The sequence below is a fragment of the Betta splendens genome, chromosome 10 (genome assembly GCF_900634795.4).
Source record: "Betta splendens chromosome 10, fBetSpl5.4, whole genome shotgun sequence".
NCBI lineage: Eukaryota > Metazoa > Chordata > Actinopteri > Anabantiformes > Osphronemidae > Betta > Betta splendens.
Window position 1 is genome coordinate 10,635,564 of NC_040890.2, and position 11,201 is coordinate 10,646,764.

The window sequence follows — 11,201 nt, forward strand, 5'->3', positions numbered from 1 at the left end:
GCTGTGCTTTTTATTAACTATTATAATGATCTTGATTGATTTATTAGTTTTTATTCAAGCTTACTCATTTCTTTGACAGGTCAAATCCCTGCATTGTGTTTATTCAGACTAACTGGGGTGATGAAGTAGCACCGCGGTAGAGTTTGGCTTCAAGCTGTGCTGCCGTGCTGGCAACAATATAACGGTGGAGGCACAGATGATCAATAAGAGCCTGTCTTTGAACCGTCTTTTGCTCCCGGTGGCTTAATGTGTTTCTGTCAAAATGAGGCGTGTGACAGGCCTCACCAGGCTCCAGTTCACCACACAGGGCTGACACGAGGGTTGAAACAGGCGGCGGCACATTGCTGCGCTAGCAGGAAACGAGCGGGGGGGTTGTGAGAGAAAAACAAGCTTTCACATGCCTTAAAAAAGCATAGGCATGACACAAGCGATGCCGCTTTCCTCAGCGTTTGGGCAGAGAGACCACGGAGGAACGTGATGTTCTTGAGGTGGGAATAAAACGCGTTTGGCCTGAGTGCAGCGCTGGGAGGCGCAGCACACGGCTTCAGGATGCACAATTTGCATTGGTCCAGTCAATTATGGCATCCACACGCTAAAAAGTCCAGCTAAATAAAGAGTTTCTAAATTATATGCATGTGTATGTTTCTGTTGAGGTAATTCCTGACACAACTGGGTCCCGGTGACAAATCTTCCTTCCTGTGGCATCTAGGTCGCTGTTTTTTGGCTAAGTTAATTAAATTCCCTGTCCAACCAGAGCCGCCAAGAAACTGTCAACAACAGGGACCGAGGTACCAAAAAAGCAGCATGGCTAGACAGGAAGCTCATCTCTCCCTCGCTCGCTCTCTCTCTCTCTCTCGCTCCATCTGTCTGTTTGTATATCTACATTGGAAATAACAGTAGCACGGACCTGCCGGCAGTCTGTCTTCATTGGAATGAACCGGAGGCGGACACGCAACCCAGACTCGACTGCTTACTGTGGGTTTTCCCACGTGTGTGTGTGTGTGTGTGCGGCTGCTCCGCTTCAGTCGCCTCTCGCCATCGCATGCATTCTGCACGTGCATCGCGCGAACCCGCCGGTTTTCTTAGGCGCTGGATGAAGAGCGCGAGATGAGCACGCAGATCCACTTGACTTCTACAGATCAAAACCACGCGGTTTGACCCCTGATCCGTCTGGATGAAGAGCACTCTCCTCGCAGAGCTGCTGACAGACACTGGATGATGTAACAGCACTTCACATGCTGCGGGAAAAAAACAACACTTAAGCCAGTGGAAAGCCAGGAGTGTTAAGGCCAAAGAGCACTTAAACTGTCAATGGTTATTCCATTACAGCATTGGTCGTAAATGGAGCATGATTCTCCAAATACAGTGAGATTGGGGCACGTTAATGCAAAATAAAGTTTTTGGTGGCAGAAAAAAAATTCGGCTTTAGCTCAGCAGGCGAAAGAAGAGATGTCGTGGGAGCGTTAATCCAAGTTCTACTGGCAGTTCATCAGTGAAGGTAGGGAGAGATGGAGGTCGTCCATCACCACAGCATTTGCTTTATGTCGAGACTCTTCATTCACTGGCGGCACTAAACATGCAGCAAAAATTATTTATGGATCTCATTGAAACCTCTTGTGTGAGTTATTGTGATTTAGTGGCCGCGCAAACTGTTCCTTGTCTGTTTCAGCCGTTTGATGGATCATTTAGCCCGTGTTATGTGCTGCGTGTGTGTGTGTGTGTGTGTGTGTGTGTGTGTGTGTGTGTGTGTGTGTGTGTGTGTGTGTGTGTGTGTGTGTGTGTGTGTGTGTGTTCTTTTATGCATGTGCTTGTGATTAGAGCGCTATGAGCCCAAACGACCTCATCCATGACTCCTGGTCACGACATCCAACTTGTCCAGTTGAACCAACAGGCAGTTTACCTGTTTAACTTCACTGTGACTGAGTGTTAGGATTGGATCACTAATACTATTCCATTCCTCTGTGTGAGAAGGTCATGATTATGTGTGTTTACTATGGAGAAATACTCCGACTCAATATTTGTGTTTTGATAAAGAAGAGTCAACACAGCTTTATAAAAAGTGCAGACATTTCAACATTCCATTGGTTTTAAAAAGTACATCTCAAATATGTGTCACATTTTTGGGGCGATAAACAACCATTTTCAGTGACTCAGTATATTTGTAATTCTCTGTTGCTGTTAGTATTTTGTATTTATTTTTTTAATATTGACGCTGATGCACTGCTTTAAAAAACGGACCCAGCTCATCACGGCAAATTAAACCCGACCAAAACACACATCGCACACAAAAAGCCGCTGGAGCGCAGGTCTGTGGAATCAGGTTTATTTGCTTTGCACGCGCCGGCTCCCATAGCGAAGCTTCCTCCTACTGGCAGAGACAAAGCAATGAAAGAGAGCTGATGTTCACAACGGCTCTGCCCGCTGTGGCTGAACGACAACGGGGTCACGTTTCATCCGACGGGGGCTGTTTGCTGTTTGTCGGATGCCAGACGAGGATTTAGTTATTTACAGGGGTTTGTGAAGTCGTCAGTGTCGCCAGGATCCCACGGTGACGATGATGACAGACGTTTGTGACAGCGCTTCAAATGCTTTTCACTGTGTTATAAAACACACAAACCGACAACACGGCCATTACATCTCTATTAACCCCGAATCTCATCAGAGATCACTGCAGTTCGGCTTTTCCTTTCAAAGCAATGTGCCACACTCGCTTCTTTTATGACTGCACGGAAAGTGCAAATTGCCGAACACTGATACAATCTTAGTGGTTTAGATGTTTATTGTTGTGTTTTTTTGTTTTGTTGAGATGAAGGAAAATCTTTTCTAATAAAGCTGCCTCAACCTTCCACTTGAAGGGTTTATATGACTCATCGTCATTGTTATTTAGTGAAAAATCCAATTTGCAATTTGCATTTTGAATCAATTTATTTGGTCTCACTAACTTAATAAATCATTAACCCTGTCCAAATATCATTAAAACGTTAAGTCGCCTTTTAAAACATCCCTGATGATTTCATTCTAATCCATTAAACAATCCAGGTTTTGACAGGATGGCATTGCATGAATAATAGATCTCTAGTGAGATGAAATTAAGCTTTTTAAGGTTTTCAACAGACATCACCAATATTTCAGACTGGAAATATTTATTTTATTTTATTTATTTTCAGTCAAACGCTGGTGATGAATGTGTTTTAATACCCATGTCATGCTGTTTTAAATATCGCCTGTCCACAGAGAAATCCATGAGTTGCATCTTGGTTTTGTTGGGTTTAATTAAAGGTTTTATGGCCCATTGTGTTGCAGTCGATCTTGATCAGTGATCTTCAGCACTGAGCAAGTAATAAGTGTGTGGGACAGGAGGTTTAATGACTGAATGTTATGCAGCAGAAGTCTGGGCTCGGTTCACTTTTAATAGGCGGGTTAATAAATTTCAGCTGCCGAGCCGCCGTTCAACCGTGAGGACAGGGTCGATAAGTTAATGGTTGATCTGAATCTTAAACCAGCATCTCCACGTGTGAAAAGAACAATGAGCAACTTAACCTAAGCTTTTTTTTATTCTTTGAACAAAAGCTTATTGTTGCATTAACAAAAGGTTAAATGCCACATAGACATGAAGGTACTGCACCCACAGCAGTGATGACGATGACCTCTCCACCCCACATATAGTGTATAATAGCACAAACCTGTCTAGATTATTATATATTTCCAATGGTGGAGTTTGGTGTTTCATCATGGCAACAAAGCTATTTATCAAAACTATTCATCACAATATTTTGAAGCATCATATGCATTAATGCTGCTGCATAGTGTGAAGTAACAGTCCAAATGGGTCTAAATAGGGATAATAATGCTCTTCAAGCTCCTGTTTAAACAAGAATAAATTACAGGTTGTGTGGCGTAAGTAAGTGAAGGGAAACATGATTGCATTAGGCAGCATTCAGTAACATCCACCGTGCTGCAAAAACCAGCTGCTAAGCACAAACATTAGCGTGAATATTTCAAATCCACCACCCACCAGAGTTTTACGTGTTTTGCCCCAAAAAAATCAGTCTGCTCTGAATTTCTCTCTCTCTCTCTCTCTCTCTCTCTCTCTCTCTCTCTCTCCTCTCTCTCTCTCTCTCTCCTGACAGAAGAGGAGTTTCAGTTCCATTGAATACAAATGCGTTTGTGCTGCGAAGAATGTTATTACGTGAATGCGGCCCAAGATAAATAGAGCTGCTGAAAACTCCGCATTCCCTGGATAATTCATGCAGTTTCCCTGAAAAGTGCTCTGACACCGATCACTTTTTTTTTCATTCGTGACGCAGGCGTTTGAAAGTATCTAAATACCGCGAAACGATTTAAGTGAAACATTGGGATTTATTTTGGATATTACTCCATGATCTGAATGCAGAAACCTTCTCCTTACTTTCATCACTGTACTTTAGTACAAACCCTGCAGCCAGAACTAGTGATGAATAGTGATGATTAGACCTGCGTTTAGGACTTTGATGTAAGGTTTAAACATTTAAGAGTCTTCAGCTCAAACAGTGATTCTCCCGTCTCTGCCAGGCATCAGTCTTTACCTTCAGTCCTCAGCATCTGGAGCTGAACCATCCGTCCCAGTGCTCCCACTTCAAGAAAACGAGCTCCCAGATATTACACTCCATGTTCTGCAGACATTTATTGTCTTTTGAGGATACTGCACTCACAAAAGAAAATGCTTTCATTCAAATGTATCCTCCCTGTTCTATTTAACCTGCTAAAAAAAACACAGTATTGCTTCAATTTGTGGAACCTCCAGTTTAAGAGTGATAGTTTAAAGAAGTGGGCTACTATGGAATCCCTTCCCACAAAGACTCTGGCAACATTTAATACAGCAAAAGAGTATCTATTGATGGATTTTTGCTGCGTCAGCACATGGGTAGTGAAGCAAAATGCACAGGAGGCGAAATCTGAATGCTTGAAATTAGTTATGTGCTGAGACTGAGAGGGCTTCATACAACAGCCTGCACTGCAACAACACAACTCCACCGCTGCGAGAACAATGTGCATTTGTGTCATTTGGGAAGTAACAGATTTCACCTAATGATGTAACAATTGTCTCGCTGCAACCGTCGCAAGAAACCAAACACTTTTCGGTCTGGAGATAAGTGAAGAAAAAAGGGCATTTAGGAGTGTGTCAGTGTGAAGAACTGCAGCTAAAATGTGCTGAGAGCCTTGGCAGCTCCGGGTCCTCGCTGCGCGTCCCCATGTTTGAGGGCTTGGCAGAACCCGACCCTGTCGGATTCCAGCGCTGATCCAAACTGCGCCCACACACGTGGGCATCGGCACTCGGGCCGTTCGCCGGGCGCGTGGCCGTGACTCGGTTCGCGGCCTCTTCCCTCGAACGCCTCCGAGGTTCACGTTAGAGCCAGCCGCGTGACGCAGGCGGCCGCGTGCTGCATGTCGCTAAGAACAGCCCAACCTTAAAGGGATCAGCCTTGGTCCGGGCCAAAACGGCCTGAAATGGGACTTTAGCAGATTAATGAGAGACAAACAGGAGGTCCAACGCTCTTAACACCAAGCTGCCTCATTTATTACATGCGTGTTTGCAGCGCGACCCTCAGAGCGTCCGATTTCGTGCCGTCAATTAGCTCAACAGCCTCCGATGACAAACGCGTGATGAGTTGTTACAATGCGGCAGACAAAGCGGCACTTATTCACACGCTCAGCAACACCTCCGAGTCGCCCACACACCACCAGCACAGCGCACGCACGCACGCACGCCGATGATGTCATGTATAGTGGTCAACCTGTGAACGCGTCGTGTTTAATGTAACATCGCCCTTAACGGTGACTGACACTCGTCCCTGCACGGAATTCTGGGAAATGGAGCGCTAACGAAGACTAGACAGTGCTTCTGCAGGATGCTGGAGGCTAACTTTCACTCTGCGCCAGTGTTTACACTGGGATCATAATCTTTACTGCGTACGTACATAAGCTGCGTCACAGCTCTCTGCTGTCAGTCTCTGTTTTCTCTCTAAACCATAGAAGTGCTACTTTTAATGCGGCGTCGTTCACACGAAGGGCGGGTGAAACACTCCTGAATGTGGACTCTGAACTGGGTCAGTGCTCATTGTGCAAAGGGAAAATCAAAGCTGGGGTCATTTGAAATAATGGAGAGCTCTAGCAAAGTACAGAACTTAACGGAACCTGAGGGAAAGTTGTTTATTTGTCTTCATATGTGGACGGTTTGATCTGGGTTTAAACGGTCTTCCTTCAGCAAATATTAGTGGATCAGTTCTGAATAAACTGTTTTAGTTCAAAGCTTTATAAAATGGATTCTCAAACCTATTCAAACACGAATATGGAGGCTCCTCATCAGTCCCTCTACAGCGGCGTGCTGTTGCACCTCTCCAACCCCTTCAGTTTCAGAACCCGTACCCCCGCTCCGCTCTCATCCACGTATTCCAGGACCGGGTTGTCGTACGTCAGCTGCGACTCTGTCTTCGGATCGACAGAGGTCGTTGGTGTCGAGATGTGCTCCTCTTCCCCCCTGTCCTGCCCTTCCCGGCACGCCGCGCTGCAGCAGGCGGTTGCCTTGGTGATGAGGCGGTCGAGCGGCTTGAGGGAGCGCATCCACTGGGGCAGGAAGTCCCAGTTCTGGAGCCTGACGGGCAGATGACGGGGACTGCGGCTCTGCATCACGTTGACCATGACGACGAAGGCGGTGACGCCCAGAAACGGGGCCCCGACGCCCGCCAGCACCCGCCAGCCGGCCAGGGACAGGCCCAGCACCAGCGAGGGCAGCAGCAGGAAGCAGACGAGGAGGTAGAAGACGGCGAACCAGCGGTACTTGGCCGTGCGCTCGCCGAGGACGCGAGACATCCTGATCGGGAGACGCGTGAACGGGAGGGGGTACCACAGGAGAATGCCGAAGACGTTGAAGAAGAGGTGGCACAGGGCGATCTGCAAACAGGGAGCGGGTCACGCAACACAGGCAAGATGTAGCTGGAAACGCATCATCATCATCATCATCATCATCATCATCATCATCATCATCATCATCATCATCATCGTCTGGAGTCTGACGCACAGCAGGTCTCCTCTGAACAAACTACTTCCCCAGCGTCCTCTCTCATCGGTTCTACCTGTATAGCGGCAGCCAGCTTGTTCCCAGGACTGGCCAGAGCAGCCAGCAGGGCAGTGGCTGTGGTGCCAATGTTGGAACCCAGGGTGAGAGGATACGCTCGCTCCAGGCTGATCACACCGATACCTGAGAGAGACCACGGAGACACGCCGCGCTCAGTGGTGCAGCGTAGCATTTAGCTCCAGCCAGTAAACGGTTGACTCCAATCCGTTAATAGATAAAGAGGCGAAACATGAAGTAACTTAAAACAGATCAAAGCCAGAAATTAGTAAGGCTGAAACATGACTTTACCAGAGAAGACGACTAATGAGTCAATGAGTGGCTGCCTGACAGTAACTAGAAACCAAAGTAAGTCAGTCACAAGGAATCTTTAGTCAGTCATGAGCTCTGAGCTACGCACCTGTTCACCAGGTGAGCCTGGGACACTATCAAGCTATTTTTTTAGGTTTGGACTAAACATCATCTACCGAGCTGTTCCTGAGGGTGATTAACGTGATTAATATCATCGTCAGTTTTGGACAGAAACATACATTTTATGTGGAATAATATATATTTGTGTTCTCTCAGTGGTGCTTGATTTGAATATGTACACTGCGACCTACTTCTGTAAGGAGCGAGCCGCTGCTAATGATGCAGCGTGAATCACTCACCTACCAGGGGAGTCATGGCTGAAGTAAATACTGAGCTGCTCTGGACCAGGAAGGTCACCCCCGCACCCACCAGCATGGCCATGTAGCCCGCCAGCCACCCAAAGGGATACGGCAGGTCTGTCAGGAGCCAAGAGCAGAACCATCCTCACTCTCTCCAAGCTTGTCTGGGTTTGATTGCTCACGTCTGAACCCTCCGAACCCTGCATTCAACCGCTCCCTGCAGCTCCGGGCCACGCCCACCTGTGTTGATGACTTTATGGATGACCTTTGCTACTTGGCCTTTGAGGATGGAGTTGAGCAGCTTGACCAGCAGCAGCAGACAGGTGCAGAGCACGGCCAGGGAGGCCGCCAGGAGGATCAGGCCCACGGCGAGGTCTGAGAGCTGGGTCGACACGAACAAATGCCTACCTGCAGAGTGACAGGACATCGTTAGGGAGCAATTAGTGGAAAGATTGGCCAGAAAGGGTCCAGGCTCTGTGGGAGTGGGAGCTTACACTTCATGGACGGCTGGGACGAGACAGGGCCACAGCTTGATGTGCTCACGTTGGACTGTAGGAAGGAAGGAAGGAAGGAAGGAAGGAAGGAAGGAAGGAAGGAAGGAAGGAAGGAAGGAAGGAAGGAAGGAAGGAAGGAAGGAAGGAAGGAAGGAAGGAAAAAAGAACTGTGATGAGAACACAACAGGCCCTTTTTGGCGCCAGTGTGACACTGTGTCTGAATGTGCAGGAGACAACAACACAGACGAGCATTACCATAACAAGGTCAGTCTGGCACCATTCCTTCACCAGGCTCCGGTTCCTCATGGCCTCATTTCCCAGGGCAAGTCCAGTGATCACACACTTGTCCAGCTGAGGATGAAACACAGACTTATGAGACCACACATGCATTCTACCTGTATGGTGACTATGTGCTTCTACCTGTATGATGAGCTTGGTGAATGTCTGGTTCTACCTGTATGACGTGTTTGGTTCCTGTCGGGTTCTACCTGTATGATGAGCTCAGTGACTGTCGGGTTCTACCTGTATGGTTCCTGTGTGGTTCTACCTGTATGGTTCCTGTGTGGTTCTACCCGTATGACGTATTTGGTTCCTGTGTGGTTCTACCTGTATGATGAGCTCAGTGACTGTCGGGTTCTACCTGTATGGTTCCTGTGTGGTTCTACCCGTATGACGTATTTGGTTCCTGTGTGGTTCTACCTGTATGATGAGCTCAGTGACTGTCGGGTTCTACCTGTACGGTTCCTGTCGGGTTCTACCTGTATGATGCGCTTGGTGACCGGCTCGGTGATGACTTTGAGCATCTCGGGCGCCTCCTCCCCGGGCCGCAGGCTGAAGCAGGTGACGAGGCGGTGCGACAGCCCCGTCATCAGGCCGCTCACCACCTCCAGCGGCAGCAGAGCCAGGACGGAGAGCCAGTTGAAGCAGTCGTGGACGGTGGCGCCGGCGAAGGCGCTGCGGGAGAACGCGGTACCTTAGCGCGCGGTGAGGACGATCAGCGCGATCAACCACTCACAGTGATTGCTGCTAATCTGCTTTGTTTCAGCCTCTCTGGACGTGTGTGGTGTAAAGAGCATTGGAGGGTTTTTTTCGTGAGTATATTTTGTAAAGATTAATAAATTGTGTTTATTTCAGCAGACAGGGATTAAGTAAAACGCCATCTGCTGTGGGCCGTGGGGTTACTGGTGTGGGATCAGTGTGGATCGCTGCCATTATTGTCAGCGCTGCAGAAGCTGTGCTGGAGCGAAGGCTGAGGCAGAGGCGGCTGCAGCTGCTAATGCGTTCCCTGCACTTGCAGCACTCTTCCATCTCCCCCATCATGCTCTTCACTTTTCCATTTGGGGCGTCTCCGTCCCCGCTCTCCCTCTCAGGCCTCGGCCGCCCTTCTCCACTTACCGCTCAAACTCGCTCCTCTCCGCCGCCTGCATCATGGCGACGATGGTGTTCGTGACCGAGGTCCCGATGTTGGAGCCCATGATGACGGGGACGGCCGACCTCACCTCTAACACTGCGTGGACACGTCGAAGGGTTAAGGCCGCGCTCTCACACAGACGCGCATCACTACCTTTTCATCCGCGCTGTCTTTGCTAATTACCCATAATCCTCCTGCTCGCGCTCCTACGGGCTGTGGGAGCCGAGCGGCGGCTGAATACTGATGCCGCGGCTCGGAGGCTGCACAGACAGGTCGCGGCCTCGCGAGCCGAGCTCTACTTTCATAAACCACAGACCGAGCGAAATGACGGCAGCTTATGGGATGTGAAATAATTTATTTGATTATCCCTCTGATCCCGGTCTGACCCGCCAGTGGAATAGGTGTGTTTTTACAAATGGACACAACAGCACAGAGCTACTGTGTGGGAACATCTGAGGTCAGCCAGTAGTAAAGACCACGATTACATTATGCGCAGTTTAATCACTTTAATCACATATAAAGCATCCTGCTAATGATCTCATCCTGATCACGTCTGAGTCACAGATAGCTGTGTACTTCGCTTCAGTCCCACGAGCTGCGAGAAGCCCTTAAAAGTTAATGACTTACTTTGCTTGGTTTCTTGTAATGTTAGTCAGCTATGACGGGAACCTGATGCTCTGTATGCGTGAACCATTTGCTCCAAAAGAGGCAAAAAGGAAGGGATTCAAGTGGAAAAAGCATCATCGAACTTCTTCTGCTTGACCTAAATGTTTGTATATGAAAGATACTTGTTTGTCTCATAAAACGATGCTTTACTGCTGAAGTAGAACATTAATTATAAAACGTCTTTTATTCTAATACACGTCTGCAGTCTTTGCTGGTAGCAAACCGTGGCCTCTATAAGAAGGCATCACTCTGGGATCAGAACTATCAAACCACAGATTCATTAGCTTGCTTTGTTTGTATCACACATGCACCATGGGCGTTTTCTGCCTTTGTTTTTATTGCTATCGCTAGTTATTGCATTTTTTTGTGTTGTTTTGCTGCACTTTATTTACATTTCAAAGATTCGCCCGCAGAAACCGGTGCCTCTGCAGGCGATTCGTGTACAGAAGTGTGAATGGCATGCGTTTGAGGAAACTTTAAAAAGACCGCATGTTACAGAAGGACGATGCAGCTTTTTTATCTGTCTACTCACATCCAGAGGCCACCAGGCTGACTATGATGGAGGTGGAGGTAGATGAGCTCTGAACCAGCACGGTGACCAGGATTCCCACCACGAGCCCGGCCACGGGGTTAGACAGCACCGCATTGTCCTGGAAGATGTCCCCTGCCACTTTACCTGGGTAAATATGCACACAAACACGCACACACACACACGCGCGCACACACAAATACACACAGAATCATAAAAACATGGCTCTCACGCGTTACAGCGTTGCCAGGAACAATGTTAAACGAGACTCAAGCTGCTTGTTTCCCTGAGTCTAAAAAGGTCACAATGAGGGGGGGGGCATGAACACTAATTTGTCAAA

General features: G+C 48.0%; 1 protein-coding gene across 1 annotated transcript in view; it reads right to left on the bottom strand.

Moving 5' to 3' along the window:
* Nucleotides 1-6,138: 6,138 nt before the first annotated feature.
* The window catches only part of slc34a1b (solute carrier family 34 member 1b), a 7,435-nt gene continuing 2,372 nt past the window's right edge, over nucleotides 6,139-11,201 (bottom strand). Inside the window, exons 5-13 of the mRNA XM_055512547.1 lie at nucleotides 10,865-11,008; nucleotides 9,651-9,762; nucleotides 9,014-9,209; nucleotides 8,511-8,606; nucleotides 8,256-8,310; nucleotides 8,002-8,169; nucleotides 7,762-7,878; nucleotides 7,113-7,237; nucleotides 6,139-6,930 (exon numbers count right to left, since the gene is read on the bottom strand). Coding sequence (XP_055368522.1) covers nucleotides 6,352-6,930; nucleotides 7,113-7,237; nucleotides 7,762-7,878; nucleotides 8,002-8,169; nucleotides 8,256-8,310; nucleotides 8,511-8,606; nucleotides 9,014-9,209; nucleotides 9,651-9,762; nucleotides 10,865-11,008 — 1,592 coding nt within the window. The 3' untranslated portion in view covers nucleotides 6,139-6,351. The remainder of the gene's footprint in view (nucleotides 6,931-7,112; nucleotides 7,238-7,761; nucleotides 7,879-8,001; nucleotides 8,170-8,255; nucleotides 8,311-8,510; nucleotides 8,607-9,013; nucleotides 9,210-9,650; nucleotides 9,763-10,864; nucleotides 11,009-11,201) is intronic.